Consider the following 19,544-nt stretch of genomic DNA (forward strand, 5'->3'; position numbering starts at 1 on the left):
CCTAGATGTATTAGAGATAATGAGTCCGTAATTAAAACCCTTCCAAAGGAGAACACGCAAGGCCAGGATAGTTTCACCGGAAAATCGTACCAAATACGGAAGGAAGAAATTATACCAATTCTCTACAATCTCTTCCAGAAGACAGAAGCGCAGGAAATACTTCCGAAGCCACTCTACGAGGCCAGCGTTACCCTAACACCAAAACCAAACAGACACAGTGTAAGAAAGCTACAGACCGCTCTCTCTCTCGCCAACACAGATGCAAAAGTCCTCAAGAAAATTTTATCAAATCGAGGGGGATCCCCGGGCGGCTCAGCGATTTGGCACCTGCCTTCGGCCCGGGGCGTGGTCCTGGGGTCTCGGGATCGAGTCCCTCGTCGGGCGCCTTGCATGGAGCCTGCTTCTCCCTCTAACTGGGTCTCTGCCTCTCTTTCTCTCTCTCTCTGTCTCTCATGAATAAATAAATAAAAATCTTTAAGAAAAAGAAACTATTATCAAATCAAATCCAATAACGTATCCGACGAACTACGCATCACTACGAAGTGAAATTTATCCCATGCGTGCAAGGATGGCGCAACGTGTGAAGATCAGTTAACATGCTCTATCACATCAATAGGCTAAAAAAGACAAATTATATAATCTGATCAAGATACCAGAAAAGGGTTTGGCATAATTCAACCCCTACTCTCGATCGAAACGTGCTCAGCAAACTAGGACTAGAAGGTAACTTCCTAAGCTCGATAAGGAACATCTGTAAAGCAATCGACGGTTAACATCCTACTGAATGGTGAGAAATTAAAAGCTTCCCTGTTAAGATCGGGAACTCGCAAGGAGGGGATCCCTGAGTGGCTCAGCGGTTTGGCGCCTGCCTTTGCCCAGGGTGTGACCCTGGAGTCCGGGGATCGAGTCCCACGTCGGGCTCCCTGCGTGGAGCCTGCTTCTCCCTCTGCCTGGTCTCTGCCTCTCTCTGCCTCTCTCTGTGTCTCTCATAGGTAAATACATAAAATCTTTTTTACAAAAGTAAAATAATTTACTTTTTTCTAATTTTTTTTAATTTCTATTTATTTATGATAGTCACACAGAGAGAGAGAGAGAGAAGCAGAGACACAGGCAGAGGGAGAAGCAGGCTCCATGCACCGGGGGCCCGACGTGGGATTCGATCCCGGGTCTCCAGGATCACGCCCCGGGCCAAAGGCAGGCGCTAAACCGCTGCGCCACCCAGGGATCCCAAAAGTAAAATAATTTAAACAGAGAGGCTTTGAGGGACAAATCGACATACAGATTACAATTCAGGAAACAATAGAAGGTTCACAAACATACCTCGTCCAGAAGACCAAATCAGCAGGCAGGTGTCATCTAACACGTGATGCTGGGGGAAAAAGCAAAAATCCTGTCAGCTTTTCACAGCAAAATTATTCTTAGGCGGATAAGAAGAGGTAAATATAAGACAGGAAACTTTTTAAAGATATTCTATTGACAATACACACTCAAGACGAAGGGAAACCTCTGCATCAAACAGGCAACGGAAGGGATCACACGTCAAACCTGGTGCGTACCGACCTATGAATAAAGAGGCAATTGAAGAAACATCTGCCATCTGTATAACAAAACACTAATATCCTATTAATTGTAAAAGCTCATTATAAAGGGTTCAAATATCCAAGCCATGAGGATACAAAAACAAAGCGAACCAAAAGGATGACAAGACAATTCTCAGAGAGGGAGGAACAGAATGACTTGTTAGTCAACTATGAAAAAACTCAGGGCGGTTAATAAAGAAACGTGCATCGAAAGAAACTACCACTTTCCCCGATGCAGACAGCAGGGCGGTACGGGGAGGTCCGACCCCGGGGGAGGAGGTCGACCCATACACCTTCCCACCCACACTGGCCAAGATCCTAGAGCCTTCGTGCTGAGGGACCCGTCGCAAAGCCTCTGGGATAAACTCGCGCACGTGTGCTTTGTGTTCTACAAATACACACATGGTCGTAGTGACAGACGATGTCACCGTCACAGAGGAACGTACACTGGGCCGCCCCGCAGCACCGGGTCTGCGGTCGCCGCACCCCCACAGCGGCACTGCCCCACGGGGTATCCCGAACCCCAAGTGGCTGTTGAGCACACTCAACGGGGGGAGGGTGTAGGTGTCAAGTGCACGCGGAATTAGGAAAACACCGTGACTGGAATGCAAAATACCTCGTTAATACTCTTACTGACTATACACGGCCCAACGATCATATGTGGGATAGGACTGGGTTCAGTAAAACGGATGGAAATTATTTTGTCCCTTTTTTTTTTTTTTTTTTTTTTTTTCCTGGCTCCCTTAGTAAGTTCCCAAAGAGTTTCTCCTGCACGTTTTCGTGGTGAGTTCATTCCGGAGTGTGTCATGGGCTTTACCGTCCCGGGACACGGGGCCCTGCTGACCCTTACTAGTTACCGCTTTATTTAGGGAGGCTCTTAGCTTTGTACTTCCACGGGGCCACTTTGCTGAGTGCTCTTATTTGTAATGTTCTCCAGTAGGATCACCGTGTGTCGTCAGGCAGGCAGTCATAGCATCCTGAAATGATGATTACTGTACCTCCTTCTGTTAGATATTTCTACTTACGTCTTTTCTCCGTGCCTGGTTTAATTTTCTACTTGACACGATAATCGCGTGGAATCATAGTGGTCATACGCAGTATGTGTGTTTTGCTCCAGACTTCAATGGAGATGCTCCTCCTGCTCTTTGGATTCTGAACTGTTGGTAGAAATACGTAATGTAAAGTAAGAATTCCCCTCGTCTGACTATATCAATGTTTTTTTTCCTTTTTATAAAGCAAAAAAGGACATTCGATCTTGTTGGAGGCTTCTGTAACGTCTGTGGAGAAATGATCACGTGGTTCTTCACTTTAGATCGATTAAAATGGTGTATGATTTCCACAGATTTTCTAACACGGAACCATCCTTACACTCCCCAGTCAATCCCTCTTGGTCACGTTTTATTTTTTTATCGAGGCGTAGCTGACGTACAGTACTATGTTAGTTTCCGATGCACGGCACAGGGATTCAACAGTTTTATACGTAGGAGGCGACCACCAGGATGGGTCTAGCTACCACCTGTCACCACGCAAAGTTGTTAAGATACAACTGACTGGGATCCCTGGGTGGCTCAGCGGTTCGGCGCCTGCCTTTGGCTCAGGGCCCGATCATGGAGCCCCCGGGTCGAGTCCCACGTCGGGCTCCCGGTGCATGGAGCCGGCTGCTCCCTCTGCCTGTGTCTCTGCCTCTCTCTCTCTCTCTATGTCTATCATGAATAAATAAATAAAATATTTAAAAAGTATATAATTGAGTACATTCCCTATGGTGTACATTGCATCCCTGGGTCTTATTTATTTTAAAACTGGAAGTTTTGTACCTCTTAATCTCCTTCCCCTATTTTACTTATCCTCCCACTCGCTGGTGGTCTGTGAAGCACCAGATCGTTCTCTGTATCCTAAGTGTTTGTGCTTTATTTCGTTTTTTTTACATTCCACATACAAGTGAAATCGTACCACTTCTCAAATTTATCAGTTGTGTTATTTTCCTGATTAACTGACTCCTGCATTTTTATTGCATGTTTCCTTCCCTAGTTATTCTTTGGCTTATTTCTGGCCTGTGTCCTCATGATTTGCAGTGGATACTTTATTCATTTTCATATTTTCTGGCTCATTCACACAAGTAGGTAAGGCTATATACATGTTTTTCCTGGGCTTTTTTGGAAAGATTTTATTTATTTATTCATGAGAGACAGAGAGAGAGGCTGAGACACAGGCAGAGGGAGGAGCAGGCCCGAAGCAGGGAGCCCGACAGGTCTTTGAAGCCATTGTGTTATCCTTGTCATTTTCTAGATACTCTCAAGTTTTCTCCTGGATATATTCTTTGAATCGACGTTTAAGGCGGTATTTAAAATTTTCCAGATGACAGGGTGGCTTTCACTTTGTATATTTTTAAGGGTATTATGTATTTATTCATCACAGCACCGAATGGTAGAGGCAGAGAGAGAAGCAGGCTCCGTGCTCCCAGGTCTTTGTTTGGTGGGGGCCTGCTGCTCCCTCTCCCTCTGCCTGCTGCTCCCCCTGCTTGTGCGCACTCTGTGTGTGTGTCTGTGTCAACAAAATGAACATCTTTGAAAAAATACTGTAGCTTTACATAACCCACGTAGTCCCGTCTTATGCATACCACCCGGCACAAGAGAACTTCCTGTGATGATGGAAATGTTCTGTGAGATCCAGAAGCCGCTAGCCACACATGGCTATTAAGCACTCGACACCACACGAGTGTCGTTAAGGAAAGCAATTTTTGATTTCAATTAATTACAGGTAAATAGTCACAGATGACCAGCGGCCACCATATAGGACAGTGCAGCTCTGGACAGTGTCTTTATTCCCACGATGGGCATCAAGTGTCCCTCCTTCCCTTTCCACAACCATTCACATTGATCACATTGTACTTTTCTCTAAATGCTTATGTTTCTACATTTATTTATTCATTTTCTAAATGAATTTATTTATTTATTCATGAGAGACACACACAGAGAGAGGCAGAGACGCAGGCAGAGACGCAGGCAGAGGGAGAAGCAGGCAGAGACGCAGGCAGAGACGCAGGCAGAGGGAGAAGCAGGCCCCATGCAGGGAGCCCGATGCGGGACTCGATCCTGGGACTCGAGGACCACGCCCCGGGCCGAAGGCAGGCGGCGAACCGCTGAGCCACCCAGGGAAGCCCGGCGTATTATTTTCATGTTGAGTCACACAGGTCCCAGAAGCAAGAAAAGCAAGGAGGAGAAGAGAAAGACGATCAGCAAAGTAGAGAGGCTGCAGGTCAGGATCACAATTACGATCTAGTTACAGACGACGGCCTCGACGAAGACGCTGCGCGTCTATAAAGCACTGAGCTCCCGTTATCAACCTCCCTGTACTTGACCCTTGAACAAAACAGGTTTGAATCTGAGGGGCCCACTCCTGTGCTGAAGTTTTCAACAAACACAGCCTAGGACTAAGGTTTTTTTCTCCTGTTTCTGGTTTTATTCACATTTCCCTTCCCCCGCTCACCTCCTGGGCAGAAGGCAGTCTGTGGCATACATACCCCGCAGCAGGCCTGTCACTCAGCTGTTTATGCCGTCGGCGAGGCACGCACTCACCGGTAGCCTGTTGGTAGTAAGGTTTCGAGGGAGTCGAGGGTCACACGCATTCTTCTGTGGTGCGGGGTGGCGGCTCTGTTGTGCAAGGGTCGAGTGTACTTCTCGGGGATTTAAAGAGGGAATTTGAGCATGCTCGACGTTTCCAGCTTTAGACTGTCCCTGTGTACTCATTCCGTGTTGCAGGTGTCTTTAATTTTTTTCCCCAAGATTAACTTGCCAAGTTGACACAGAGAGAGAGAGGGGGAGAGCGCGAGCGAGCGAGCGCACAAGCGGGAGGGGCTGCCGAGGGAGAGGGAGAGGCAGGCTCCGTGGTGAGCAGGGAACCCCACGTGGGGCTGGATCGCAACCCCCGCGAGCATGACGTGAGCCCCCACGGCAGGTGCTCAACCGAGCCGCCCAGGCGCCCTCCGTGTGTCCTGAGACCGACTTGCCTTTTCGTGCAAAGTTGGTCAGCGCCGCTGAGAGCCTCCACGAGGCATAAACCCGGGCTGGAGAGGGACAGGAGGCGGTCGCCGGCCTCCGAGGAGGACCCAGCGTTCTGGCTCACGGCAGGCGATACGGCGTCAGCGCACGATCCATCCTTCTCTTCGGAAACTCCCACCCCGTGCTCGCAACGCACCGCTGCCGGGCTGGAAGGTAACCCGGGTCGGAGCGGCTGCCCACAGCTGGAGACAGGCCGGAGAAGGGGTGCGAGGGGCTGTGCGGCCCGGCCGCGCCCTCCTCCCGTTGCGCGCACGTGCCCTCACCTGCGAGCGGGGACCCCAGCTTGGACCAGTCGGGCTTGAGATGGTAGATGATGCCATCCAGGGCGCCGGGCAGCAGCACTCCGCGCACCAGCAGCACGACGAGGACCACGTAGGGGAAGGTAGCGGTGAAGTACACGATCTGCGGGGGGCGGGCGGCTCAGAGGGGGCCCCGGCCCGGCGGGATGGCCAGGGGACCAGGCCGGGGGCTCCGAGGTCCAGCGGGAGGCCGGCCGGCGGCCGCGCCGTCCTCCTCGAGGCCTCGGCTCCTCCCGGGGAGGCTGTGTGCTCGGCTCGGGCAGCAGCAGCAGCAGCCCCGCGGCGCGCAGGTGACCCACGGGGGTGGGGCAGGGGGACGGGCAGGGCCTGGACGGGGGGGGGGGTCGGGGGTACCTGTCCGACCGCCTCCAGATGCTCCAGGACCCGGCGCAGGTGATCAGCGGGCTGGGGCCAGGCGGGGCGGCGGCGCATGCGCGGGCTGGGCGGGTCGGAGTCACGTGCCAGCCGCCTCCCTAGCCCCCCCCCCGTCCCTACCACCCCCCCCGCCCCCCGCTCCTGCCAGGCTCGGCGCAGGCGCCCCAGGGAGCGCGGGTGACGTCAGCTGGCGAGAGGCGGGGCCTCCTGAGGTAGGCCTCGGCCGCTTCGGGACGCGGGCCACGCGTTCCATCCGGCATCTGCGCCCCCCCCACCCCGCGGGCTTGGCGGGAAGCAGCGACGTGCGGGCGGCGTGTGCGCAGGGCGCCGTGCGTGCCCGCAGCGGCCTTGCGCGCCGAGGGGCGGGGCTTCGCGAGCGGGCGGGCGGGCGAGCGAGGCGGAGCCGTCGAGGAGGAGTGCGGGCGGCCTCGCGCGGGGCTCTGGGCAGGCGGGCGTAAGTGGCGGCGGCGGCCATGCAGGCCCCAGGGGACGGCGAGGGCGGCGCGGCAGGCGGGGCGGAGGGCGGCGCGGGCAGCCGTGAAGGCGAGGGTGGCCCGCGCCCCGAGGGAGCGGAGGGCGAGGCGGTCAGGGGCCCCTCCCCAGGCCGAGGTTGCCCCGCAGCCCGCGGGGCCCCTTGGGACGTGCCGCCCGAGGTCATGTTCGCCCCGAGCCGATTGCTGGAGTTGTATCTTTTCCGCGGAGGGGGCCCTGGGCGCGGGCGGCGGCGGGGTCGGTTGGGGGCGTGGCGGCCGCCCTGGGGGGGCGGGAGGGGCAGCGGGGCCAACGGCCTGGAGAGGCGACCTGAGGGGCCAAGGTTGGGGCCTAGGAGGGGACGGGGGCGGTTGGGGCCTGGGAGGGGACGGGGGCGGTTGGGGCCTAGGAGGGGACGGGGGCGGTTGGGGCCTAGGAGGGGACGGGGGCGCTTGGGGCCTAGGAGGGGACGGAGTCGCTTGGGGCCTAGGAGGGGACGAGGCGGTTGGGGCCTAGCAGGGGACGAGGCGGTTGGGGCCTAGGAGGGGACGGGGTCGCTTGGGGCCTAGCAGGGGACGAGGCGCTTGGGGCCTAGCAGGGGACGAGGCGCTTGGGGCCTAGGAGGGGACCGGGCCGCTTGGGGCCTGGGAGGGGACGGGGCTGCTTGGGGCCTAGGAGGGGACGGGGTCGCTTGGGGCCTGGGAGGGGACGGGCCCGCTTGGGGCCTGGGAGGAGACAGGGGCGGCCTGGGCGACCCTCTGCCTCGAGGGCTGAGCAGGCCTCGGGCCCCCGGAGATTGAGCAGCGGACGGTGCCTTAACCGCGCCCCCAGCAAGCTGACGGTGCCCTTCCGGACACCACTGGAGGCGGAGATGGCGCGCAGGTCCCTCGCACCGTATGTCCAGCGTCCCCGAGGACTAGTTCAGAAGGAGCTGACGGTGAACGGCAGCGCCCTGGCCATGTGAGTGCTGCGAGGCGGGGAGCGGCGGTCGGAGGCGGGGCGCGGGGTACGGGGAGGAGCGGGGATCCCGGGGCGGGGGGCGGGGGGTGGGGGGGGACGAGGAGGGGCGCACGGGCTGGGCGGGGGAAGGACGGGAGGGGCGCGGGTGCCGGGCGGTCTGTGTCTCCCCAGGCCCCCACGGAGGCCCTGCTCACCCCCAACCCCCCTGTTCCTTTGCCCGCCCTGCAGTAGATGGACTGCCGAGGACCCGGTCTTCTTCCGCATTTCCGTGAACGCCTTCCTGGACCAGCTGTCCCTGGTGATGCGAAACATTCGAGGCTTTGGGTCCCCGCCAATGCGAAGCCTGGGCCGGGGAAAGAGAACCGACACCTAAAGCCGCGCCCCCCGCCCCCGCAGGCGCGGCTCGGGCCGTCGTCGGTACCTGCCGTCGTTGCCGACCCGCTATCAGAGCCCCACGTTTTTCCCCCGCAGCGGGCCCCGGGTGCCTCCTGGTGCCCTCGAGTTCTTAGTTCTTTCCCTGGCCTCGGGGGAGCGGGCCCTGCTTGTTGGTTGCTGCAGAAAATAAAGCCGAGTTCACTGTTTCGGGTCTGAGGTTCTTTTCTCGGCTCCGGCGCCTCCAGGCTTCCTCGCCGTTGCTCTCCCTGGGGCGGGAGGTTCTGGGAGCCCCGTGCCGCCAGCACAAGGTTCTTGGCGACAGCCTGGGGAAGGGAAACTGCAGCCCCACGTCCAGGACTGAATGCTGTCGGGGTCCCGGAGTGCTCTCCCGGTTCCCCCCCCCCCCCCGCCCCCACCGTGCGGGTACCGCACCATATACCGGGCGGGCGACAGCTGGACGGGCTCTTTAAAGACTTTATTTCCTGCTTCCTGAAAAGCAGAGCGGCAAGGCCACAGGCGGCGGGAGAGGCAGGCCCCATGCGGGGAGCCCGACTCGGGACTCGACCCCGGGTCTCCGGGATCTCGCAGGGGGCCCCGAGGGGCCCTTAGAGCGCCAGCGCCGTCGCGCTCCGGGTCTCCCGTTGCGGGCGCTGACGCCAGGCGGTTCGCGGCCGGGGTCTCTGCGGGAACGCTCGCGTCCTCGCGCCGCACCCAGGAGGTGCGTTCACCGCGTTGGTCCCCTGCCTGGTCTTGAGCCGCTCGGTCCGCGGTCCACGGTCCGCGGCGCACGCTTGCCCTCCGGAAACACGCCCTCCCGCCGCTAGGCTGCTCTCCCCACGTCCCACCAGGCTGGCCGCCTGCCCGAGGAAACGGCGCGCTGGGAACGTGGGGAACAACCGCACGCCCGACTTGGGGATTTCCTGGCCCCCTGGCCCTGAGCACCATGCCCCCCACGCCCCCGCCAGGGGCGCCCCGGGCCTGGGCAGGTCACCGCCTGCGAGCCCCGCACTGAGGATTCCACCTTTGCGGCTGCGTCCCCCCCCCCCGCCCCCCAGCTTTGCTCCGGTGCTTCCTCTGCACGCAGACGGGTTCCCGTGAGCCTTGCTCCTAGGGGTACCGGGCCGGGGCGCCTGAGCGGACGCCTCCCTTCTGCTCCCGCCGAGGTCGCGGCCCTGGGCTGCAGCCTCGCACCCCTCTCCCTGCGCAGCAGGGAGTCGGCTTTTTGACGAGTCTCTGTCCCTCTGCCCGGCCCCTCCAATAAACAGATACACGGTTTTTGTTAAAAAGGCGAATCAGTGGCACCAGAGCAGCTCTTAGGGCAGAACCCGGTTTGCACCGCCCCGAGGCAGGCCCTTTCCCGGACCGGCCTGATGCGCCCCCGGCCCCGCCCGGGGTGAGGTCTCCCGTTCTGGCCGGTGGGGACGGCCGGGGGCGGGGGGGGGGGGGGGGGGGGCGTGTGCTGCGTGGGGCGGCGGTGACCCTCGCCTGGGGCCCCGTCCTTTCCCGGCCTCGGGCGGGGCTCCCCCGGGGCCCCCCTGCAGCTCTCCGCCCCAGGGGCTCCACCCTGGCCCTCAGCGCCCCCCCACTCTCGGCTCCGTCTCCAAGTCACGGAGGCTCCACGCGGCCACACCCGCGCGCTCCACACCGCAAGCTGGGGCACGGCCCGGTGCGCCTCGAGTCTCGGCCTCCCCCGGGGCGCTGCCCCGGACCAGCTTCCAGCCGCTGCGGTCACAGCCTGCTACTCAGGGGCCCCCTGGGGGCGGTCCGGGCGCTGGTCCCCTCACGCGCCTGAGCAGGCAATCGGCCTTTGCAGCCTGGATGGCCCACGGGCGCGGGAAGGACAGCAGCGACGCTCACCGCCACGGTGGCGGCGGCGGGGCCGGGAAAGGACGAGCCTGCCCCGGGAGCAGAGGGCTGCCACCGGGGGCGCGTCCCCAGGTCTCGGTCACCTGCTCTCCCCCTCTCCCCCCTCTCCCTCCGCCTTCCATCCTCTGCACACGGAGCGGCTTCGCGTGGACAGGTGGCACCTCAGCTGCGAAGGCCACTGCCGACCACACTCCCCCCCTGCTCTCCAGCGGCTCTAGGACATTCTACTCGCTTTACTCGCTTATGTTTCTTAAAGGGTCTGTTGATTTTTCTGAGAGGCGGCCGGGGCCACAGAGGAGCGGGGTGCGGAGGAGGGACAGGGGCGGAGCAGGCTCCCCGCTGAGCCGGGACCCCCGGGATCGTGACCCGAGCCCAAGGCCCGCAGGGGACCCGCTGAGCCGCCCAGGCGCCCCTCGTTTACTCACTTAGGCACGTTCCCCCCCCCCCCCCCGAGGTTAAAGGTCGCCTCGCTGCCGATGGCAAGTTCAGAGCCGGGTCCCCGGCCGCCTCCCGGCCCCTCGCTGTGGGGCCCGGGCTCTCTGCAGGCGGGCTGACGACGGCACGGCTGTCCTCCTGAAGGCCCCTCGCCGGCCCCGGGTTCCGTCCTGGAACCCGGCTGGGTCGCCGTCCCTTCCTCTCCGTTCCCGTCCTTGCGGGTTCAAGTCAGATGCACTGAGGCGGGGCCCCTACACCGCGGCCTCCACCTTCAGGGGCCCTCCCTGCCTTTCGGGGGAGACATCCCGTCCCCTGCCTGCCGCCGCGACCGACGTGGACGACAATGCGCCACCGCAGACGTCCTTCCGTCTCCCGAGTCGCAAGGCTCCGCCCCGGGCCCTGGCCACCCCCGACTTCTCCCCCGAAGCTGTGCCTTTCCCAGGAGGCCGCAGGGCCCGCCGCGCACGGGACGCACCCTCGGGCTCGGGGTGGCTTCTCTCCCGACAGTCAGCAGGTGCGGCCATCGGGGGCCTGTGGCTCGGTGCTTCGCGTCCGTCCATGGATGTCGTGTGTGACATTTTATTTCTTGATTCCTGAGGGACACACAGAGACAGCGGCAGGGACACCGGCAGAGGGAGAAGCGGGCTCCCCGCGAGGGCCCGACGCGCGCCTCCATCCCGGGACCCCGGTCGCGCCCCGGGCCCACGGCGACGCCCAACCGCTGAGCCCCCCGGGCGCCCCATGTTATGGAGACACATTCCTCGGGTACGGATCGCACGAGAAATAAGTATATTTTCGGGGCAGCCGGTGGCCCCGGCCGCTAAGCGTCCCGGCTCCTGATTTCGGGTCAGCTCGGGACCTCGGCGTCCTGGGATCGGCCCCGCGCCCCGTCGGGCTCCCCGGCCTGCCCCGAGCCTGCTTGTCCCCGTCCCTCTTCTCCTTCTCCTGCTCTCTGCCTCTCTCTCTCTCTCTCTCTGAAATAAGTAAAGAAAACCTTAAAAGAAAAAAGAAGAAATAGTTCCGTTGTGCACAGTGACCGTGGGTTCCGTCGGTTGAGGAGTCCTCCTTCCCGGGCTCGTTCTTTCAAGCGTCGGGGAAGCATTTTGAATCCGAGGACATGCCCGTCACCACCGTGCAGCACGTGTGTGCTTTGGTCGCCCAGCAGCCATTGCCCTTCTCCTGCGACCAGGATCCCCATTTCCCCCAGAAAGCCCCCGTTTCCCTCCCGCCCGCAGCTCTGACCCTGGGAGAGTTGAGGGACCTCTGGTCCCAGGGGCGGCGTGCGGCTCGGGCCTGGCCCATCAGAGCGCGGCTTTCCCGCGGCCATCGGCCACCCCAGCCAAGCGCGGGACCCTCTGGGGGCAGAGGGGAGGCGGGAGAGGGGAGCCCAGCGCCGAGGCCCAGGTCCTGGATCCAGCCTCGCCTGACGACGACGGGCCCTCGCCCCGCCCCATTGGGTTACCCGGACCCAGACGCCCCCTTCGGCTGCAGCCAACGACAATACTGGGCACCGGGCCTCTGCGACTTTCCTCACCTGCGCCGTGGGGCCGAGGAGCCACCGACTGGCGGCCGGTTCACACGACGACGCGGCTGCCCTTTCCCTTCCCGGACACGCCGGCGGGTCCCAGTCTCCCGAGAAGCGCTGCGGCCTCTTGTGGCCGAGAAGGAGGCCCTGCGGCTTCCGGGGTCCGGCTGCGGAGAGGGCGTGGGGGGGGGCGACAGGGACACGCGGCAGCAGCCGCCCGGGATCCGGCCTTCCGGCCCAGGGCCCCCAGGACGGGCGCCCGCCACTCACCGGGCCCGGGGCCAAAGCACCCAGTCCCGGCCTCCCTCCCACCCAGCTCGGCCCAGAGCGAGGCCGGGCCACGGGGCTGCGGAGGCTGCTGGCGGCGGCGACACCGTCGGGGCCCGCCCCCCGCACCCCGACCCTCCCCGGGCTCCCCTGTCCCTCCGGGGCAGCACCTGGGCTGCCGGGGGCCTACGAGGTCGGATGTGACTCTCCTTTGCCCCGCATCTTCTCTGGGGTCCTCCCGGTCCTCCCACCTGGTCCCTGTGACCCGCCCACTCTGGCCTCCTCCCCGTCCTCCCACCTGGTCCCTGTGACTCGTCCCCTGTGGCCTCTTCCTCATCCTCCCACCTGGTCCCTGTGACCCAGCCACACTGGCCTCCTCCCGTCTTCCCACCTGGTCCCTGTGACCCGTCCCCTCTGGCCTCCTCCCCGACCTCCCACCTGGTCCCTGTGACCCGTCCCCTCTGGCCTCTTCCTCGTCCTCCCACCTGGTCCCTGTGACCCGCCCACTCCGGCCTCCTCCCCGTCCTCCCACCTGGTCCCTGTGACCCGGCCACACTGGGCTCTTCCCCGTCCTCTCAGCTGGTCCCTGTGACCCGGCCACACTGGCCTCCTCCCCCGTCTGCCACAGGCCAGGCCCAGGCCCCCTCAGGGCTCTTTCCTGCGGGAACTCTCTGCCCCGGTCCGCCTGGCTCACGGCCCCCCATGACGTTAGCAGGCCTGGGGGTGGGAAGCAGGCAGGTGCGGCCCAACGGAGATGCTGCCCAGCCGCCCCCGGGGAGATGTGGGTGCCCCGAGGACAGTGGGGAGCCGGGCACGGAGCCCGACAAGGTCCCCCCGACGTCCTCTTAGGTCCCCAGGCCCGGTGTGGGGAGAAGAGGGTAGACGAGGGCAGGTGGGGCAGCAGCGGGGACACGACCCCCGCACCCCAGCCAAGGGGTGCTAGGCCCAGGGTGGCCGTGGCGGTGGGGGCGGGTGCCGGGGGTGGGCCTCGCAGGGCAACCCCCAGACTTTGCTGACCTCAGGGTGGCCATGACCGCCCTCCCTCGATCCCAGACCCTGCACCCCCTGACCCTGCCTCCTGTTCGTGCAGAGGCCGATGCCCCCGACAAGACACCTCTCCCCCGCCTTCACCGCACCTGCCCCAGGACGCCCCGCACTTTTCCCAGGACACCTCACCCCCCCACCTGCCCCCAGCCTGAGGCCACACCTTGACCTCTCCTGTGTGGGTCTCTGGGATCCCGCTGCCAGGCGCAGTCCCTGCTCAGGGCCTCCTGTGCCTCGACCATCAGTGTCCCCCACACCGCCCCGCAACCCGGCTTCCTGACCGCCTCCCTCCCGGGGGCAACGGGGGGGGTCTCATTCCCTTGCCAGGAGGCCCCCCCGCCTTCTCGGGGTCCCTCCGGGCCCTGCCCGCTCCACTGCCCCCTCCTGAGTGTCCCAGGGCCCCGGCCCCGGCTGCTTGGGGCTTTCTCTCTCTGCCCCTGCTCTCGGCCCGAGGGGAGCTTGTGGGGGGCTCGGGGCTGTCAGGGCCGGGCCGGGCTCGCAGGTTGGTCCCATCCACGACACGCGTGTCCTCACACTCCCACATCCGGCGCCTACTGAGCTTGACCTCGCAGCCCCCACCCGCCCGCCCTAGCACCGCACCTCCCAGGCACCCCAAAACACGTCTGAGCTTTCGCAGTCTCTCGATCTCTACGGCAGCTCTGGGTGGTTTTGAAAAGTTCTGGGTCTCCGCCTCCCGACCCCCTAGAAGCCTTTTCCACCCAGTCTTTCTGGTCAGGATGCTGACCTCGCTCTCCCAGTTGCTTGGGTGAAAACCCAAGCATCATTCTGGACTCGCCACCTCCTGGCCCCCGTCCAGGTCTCAGCGGATTGTTCCCACGCACACCGTCTACAATGCCCTCACCGTTGTACCTGTGCCGCCCTGCTCCAGGCCACTCCTTCCGGCGGTCGCCTGAGCGCAGTCCTGTGCCACCTGCCCTCCCGGACCCTAGTCTTAACCCTCCGACGCCCTCTCCTCAACCCGGACGCTACGGCGATCCTTGCGTCTCAAATGGAAGTCAAGCCATGGGTCTCCTCGGCCCACGGCCCTGAACCGGCTCCACGCTCATCCCGAACCTGAGCAAAGGTCGTCACATTGGCCAGGAGAGCTTCTTGGCTGTGCCTTCAGCATTGCAGGTTTGGGGAGTCGGCCTGCAGTCTTCTCGGTGCCTTGAGCGCGCAGCCCCATGCAGCTCCGGCCTCCCGGTCACCTCCTGCAGGCCTTCCCAAAGCTCGTGGCCTCGCCCTCCCTACCTGCGTGGCCGGCCCCCCACAGGCCCGCGCACATGCAGTTGCTCTCCCACTGCTGTGTCCCTTCCACACCGCTCAGGACCTTCTCAAATAGAGAACATACAAAGCCACTGCTGTCGTTTCCCGCCTCCCCCGTCTTGGGTCGGCGGTGCAGTAACTGCGATCACATCACAAACTGCCCCAGACTTAGTGAATTCAACAACTGACTTCGCACACGCATCTCCCACCTGGGCAGTCGCCGGGGGTTAGGCTCACGTGTGCTCAATGTAGCTGCAGAAATCGCCTCCGAGAGGCCTCCGTCACAGCCTGCGGGCCTCGGGCCTCAGTTCCTTTTCCTGTGGTGCAGGCTTCCTCATGGCCTGCTGGCTCGGTTCCAAGGGTGCAAGTCCCAAGAGTGCACCAAGCAGAAGCTGGACCACGTGGCCTGACCAGCCTCGGACACCTGGTGCCTCCTCCTGGTGCCTCCCCTGCTGTGTTCTCTGGGCGAAGGCACTCACCGCCCAGTTCCAGCCAGCTCTGGGGGTGGCGATGTGGACTCCATCGCTCAGTGTGGAGTGGTTAGATTCTGGAGGAGCAAGTGGAGGGGGGATATCTCTGCAACCGTGTGACCACATTGCCAGAATTCAACGTTCTTCAGTTGGCTTTGCCAAAGCCTCAGCCGCGGATACTTGAAAAGTAGCAGAAGTGCACATTTCCCAGAGGGATTTACCATGAGCCTCAGTGATGAATGGCATATCCAGAGAGTCATGGCACGATGCTGAGTTAAGGATCGGAGTCTTCAGTCACCAAAATACTCTTCCTTGTGCAGCAGCATAGGAATGGGGGTGCGGTGGCCTTGACAATATTTATTTGTTCTTCCTCATTGATATATTTTTTTTATTTTTTTTTATTTTTTTATTTTTTTTTTATTTTTTATTTTTTTATTTTATTTTATTTTTATTGGTGTTCAATTTATTAACATACAGAATAACACCCAGTGCCCGTCACCCTTTCACTCCCCCCCCCCGCCCTCCTCCCCTTCTACCACCCCTAGTTCGTTTCCCAGAGTTAGCAGTCTTTACGTTCTGTCTCCCTTTCTGATATTTCCCACACATTTCTTCTACCTTCCCTTATTTTCCCTTTCACTATTATTTATATTCCCCAAATGAATGAGAACATATAATGTTTGTCCTTCTCCGACTGACTTACTTCACTCAGCATAATACCCTCCAGTTCCATCCACGTTGAAGCAAATGGTGGGTATTTGTCATTTCTAATAGCTGAGTAATATTCCATTGTATACATAAACCACATCTTCTTTATCCATTCATCTTTCGGTGGACACCGAGGCTCCTTCCACAGTTTGGCTATCGTGGCCATTGCTGCTAGAAACATCGGGGTGCAGGTGTCCCGGCGTTTCATTGCATTTGTATCTTTGGGGTAAATCCCCAACAGTGCAATTGCTGGGTCGTAGGGCAGGTATATTTTTAACTGTTTGAGGAACCTCCACACAGTTTTCCAGAGTGGCTGCGCCAGTTCACATTCCCACCAACAGTGTAAGAGGGTTCCCTTTTCTCCGCATCCTCTCCAACATTTGTAGTTTCCTGCCTTGTTAATTTTCCCCATTCTCACTGGTGTGAGGTGGTATCTCATTGTGGTTTTGATTTGTATTTCCCTGATGGCAAGTGATGCAGAGCATTTTCTCATATGCATGTTGGCCATGTCTATGTCTTCCTCTGTGAGATTTCTGTTCATGTCTTTTGCCCATTTCATGATTGGATTGTTTGTTTCTTTGGTGTTGAGTTTAATATATCGGGACAGGCAGATATATTTTTTTAAATGGACAGATACCCTTTCTTTTTTTTTAATTTTTATTTATTTATGATAGTCACAGAGAGAGAGATTGAGAGAGAGAGAGAGAGAGAGAGGCAGAGACACAGGCTGATGGAGAAGCAGGCTCCATGCACCAGGAGCCCGATGTGGGATTTGATCCCGGGTCTCCAGGATCGCGCCCTGGGCCAAAGGCAGGCGCTAAACCTCTGCACCACCCAGGGATCCCTCTCATTGATATTTTTAATGAAGCTTCTCATTACGAACGTATCCAAGGGTGAATCATATAACTGGGTGGAGAGTCATTCACTGAGTTTTGGTGGATTCCATCCAATGAAATCAATCACCAAAGGCTGGAATTTCCAACTTATATTGGTCATATTCCTGGTCCATTGCATCCTATCTGAAGCCTTAGCTGCTCCATGACATGAATGGACAAGAAGATCTTCCAGTTCAGTTGCATATGAAGATGACTAGACCATGGGCAGCAGCACGGCGTGGGATCTGTTTTCCTTGAGTGGGTCAACTTCTCACAAGTGAGATAAGGACCAAATGGGGGACTGCTAATGGAAAACTCAAATGGGCAGTGGTGTGACCATAAATAAACTAGGACTCGGGCGTGAAGTCGTCAGGAACCCACCAAGGAAACAAACAAACAAACAAAAAAGTAGCAGAATGAGAAGAGTCCAGGTGAGGGGGAAGATTTCTGCAAGATCGCACTGGGGAGCTCTGGAATATAACTTCTACTTAGACTTTGTCCCAATATGAGGAAAGGGAGCGGAGATTTCAGAACGGGGCCCCTTCTGAGGGCCTCCCAGCTCCCTGCTCTTACAGGTAGAGCAGCTCTGGCTATTGTCTGAGGGGTCTCCTCGGAGAGGGAATCCCAGGGGTGGGCCATTGGAAGCAAGTGCACAACCGCCAGAAAGGGGCACATCCAACAGTGAAACGGGTCTGGGAGGCTTTGGGCGCGGCACCAACAGAGCTCAAGTCGGAAAAGCTTTCCTGTAGTTTCCTCTACTAGGTTTTATGGTCATGCTTCTTACAGCGACTTTTGAATTCTCCTGGAGCTTATTTATTTCCTTCATTTCCTTCATGCGAACTGGTTTTTTGAAGTATGCTTCACATGCAGCAAACGGTACAAATATGAAACTCACTGAAAAATCCGTGGATTTTTACATATGTATACATCCATATAACCACCCAGATTAAGATACGGAACATTTCTATCATTCCAGAAAGCTCTCTTCTGCCCCTTTTCAATCAATAATAATCTCCCCAGGGTGCCTGGGTGGCTCAGTCAGTTGAGTATCCGACTCTGGGTTTCAGCTCAGATCATGGGCTCTGGGATGTGGGATCGAGCCTCTCACCAGGCTCTGCACTCAGCAGGGAGTCTGCTGGAGATTCCCTCTCTACATCTCCCTCTGCCCCTCCTCCCAATCACTCTCTCTCAAATAAATAAACAAATCTTTCCAAACATAATCTCCCCAAAAGAGGTAGCCACTCTTCTGACTTGTCACCATAGTGGATGGAAATGAATTAAATCTCAGATCGAAGAACCAAAAATTGAAATAATGTAAAATTTTCAGACAGGGATCCCTGGGTGGCGCAGCGGTTTGGTGCCTGCCTTTGGCCCAGGGCGCGATCCTGGAGACCCGGGATCAAATCCCACATCGGGCTTCCGGTGCATGGAGCCTGCTTCTCCCTCTGCCTGTGTCTCTGCCTCTCTCTCTCTCACTGTGTGCCTATCATAAATAAATAAATTAAAAAAAAAATTAAAAAAAAAAAAATAAAATTTTCAGACAGATCTAAAACAAGTAGGTTGCGTTTTTTACATGAAGGCAAACAGTCTCAGCAGATAAAACTCATTGCAGCGGAGGTCTTGACGGTGCACGACCAGAGCAGCTGTGGTGCAGAGCATGACGGACCTGATACAGCAGAGGGCACACACCAAACCCGCTGTTCCGTCTTTCCCACTGGGGGCCGCCTGGAATCGATGGCTGTGCGCGATGGCAAAGTGGGGCAAGGGTGGTTATTGTCCACGGGGATCTCCATCCGATGACCCGGTGGCACTCGTGACCAGAAGGCCCTCGTGTCCCCGAGGCTCTCTGCTGTCTTCTGTACCGTGAGTGAAGTGCTGTGTGTGTTGTGGGGAGGGTCTGCGTCTCGGTCCCACGTCTTCCTCTCCCAGTGGGGTCCGGGGCCCCGCCTGCACCAGAGCCAGACTCCCTCGGTGGCCGAAAAGAAAACATAAATTTGTAAAGCACATGGCACCATGTAGGGAGGATGACAGCAATAAGTGCAATGTGAATTCAAGAGAAGGAGAATCAGGAGGCTGGGAAACTTAGGGGGGCTCTGGTTAAGGGGCCAGAGCACAGGGGCCTGGAGTGAGATTACCCTTCGGGTCAGGTTGCCCGGCCTCCGCTTTGCACGGGCCCCCCCGGGCCGGCCCGCTCCTCTCTGGGTCAGGAGCTGGGCTGGGCTGCGCCGGGGAAGAGCGTTCCTGAGCTCGGCCCCACCACCTCCGGGGCCAAGTAATTTCGCGTGGCCTCTTCTCATCTCTGGGCCTTTGGCCTGTGTCCCCAGACCTGAGCCCCCACATCTCTGCTCGTCCCTGCCTGGCTTCCCGGCTGCGAGCGCCTGCAGCCGGGCCCCCGGAGCGAGGGCGGCGCAGGGACACTCTGCTGCGGGGACAGGCTGGCTGGGGGCTTGTCACTTTCCGAGGTCTAGTGACGAAGGTCGTGTTGTATGTGCTGCCAGGGAGGGGCACTGAGCTCCATTCGCGGTGAAGCAAAGAGGCGTGGAGACGGGCTCAGGCCGGGGTGGAGCAGGCGCCCCGAGAGCTGCTCCGCTGCCGACCTTGCAAATGGCAGTGGGGTCCGCTTCCACACGCCGGGCTTTCTGTCTTTTTATCTTTAAGATTTTATTTATTTATTCATGAGGCTCAGAGAGACAGAGAGGCAGAGACACAGGCAGAGCGAGAAGCAGGCTCCCTGCGGGGAACCCCGATGCGGGGACTCGATCCCGGGGACCCCGGGGTCAAGCCCTGGGCCGAAGGCGGCACTAAACCGCTGAGCCCGCGGGCCGCCCCATACCGGGCTTTCAGGGCGGGCTCTGCATTTCGACCGATAATGCACCGCTTCACACGAAGAAGAGAGAACTCGAGTGTCATTCCTCCGTATAAAACCTTTATTAATGCCAGAAAGGAAACAGTACAAAACATACTCGGGTTTTG

At 59.4% G+C, this 19,544-nt stretch overlaps 2 protein-coding genes across 2 annotated transcripts; one reads left to right on the plus strand and one right to left on the minus strand.

Annotated features, from left to right (window-relative positions):
* Positions 1 to 4,682: 4,682 nt before the first annotated feature.
* LOC111094786 (sodium- and chloride-dependent creatine transporter 1-like) lies at positions 4,683 to 6,787 on the minus strand. The gene is made up of 4 exons (XM_038589356.1): positions 6,588 to 6,787; positions 6,292 to 6,376; positions 5,902 to 6,040; positions 4,683 to 5,784 (listed from the first exon to the last, which is right to left on the minus strand). The coding sequence occupies exons 1-4, from the start codon at positions 6,785 to 6,787 to the stop codon at positions 5,699 to 5,701; spliced, it is 510 nt and encodes a 169-aa protein (XP_038445284.1). The 3' UTR covers positions 4,683 to 5,698.
* On the plus strand, positions 6,786 to 8,324 carry LOC612605 (EKC/KEOPS complex subunit LAGE3-like). The gene is made up of 3 exons (XM_038589357.1): positions 6,786 to 6,997; positions 7,615 to 7,743; positions 7,972 to 8,324. Exons 1-3 carry the CDS (start codon positions 6,786 to 6,788, stop codon positions 8,114 to 8,116), a joined length of 486 nt encoding a protein of 161 aa, XP_038445285.1. The 3' UTR covers positions 8,117 to 8,324.
* Positions 8,325 to 19,544: the final 11,220 nt, after the last annotated feature.

Source organism: Canis lupus, unplaced genomic scaffold (assembly GCF_011100685.1).
Source record: "Canis lupus familiaris isolate Mischka breed German Shepherd unplaced genomic scaffold, alternate assembly UU_Cfam_GSD_1.0 chrUn_S1899H2098, whole genome shotgun sequence".
In the NCBI taxonomy this organism is placed as follows: domain Eukaryota; kingdom Metazoa; phylum Chordata; class Mammalia; order Carnivora; family Canidae; genus Canis; species Canis lupus.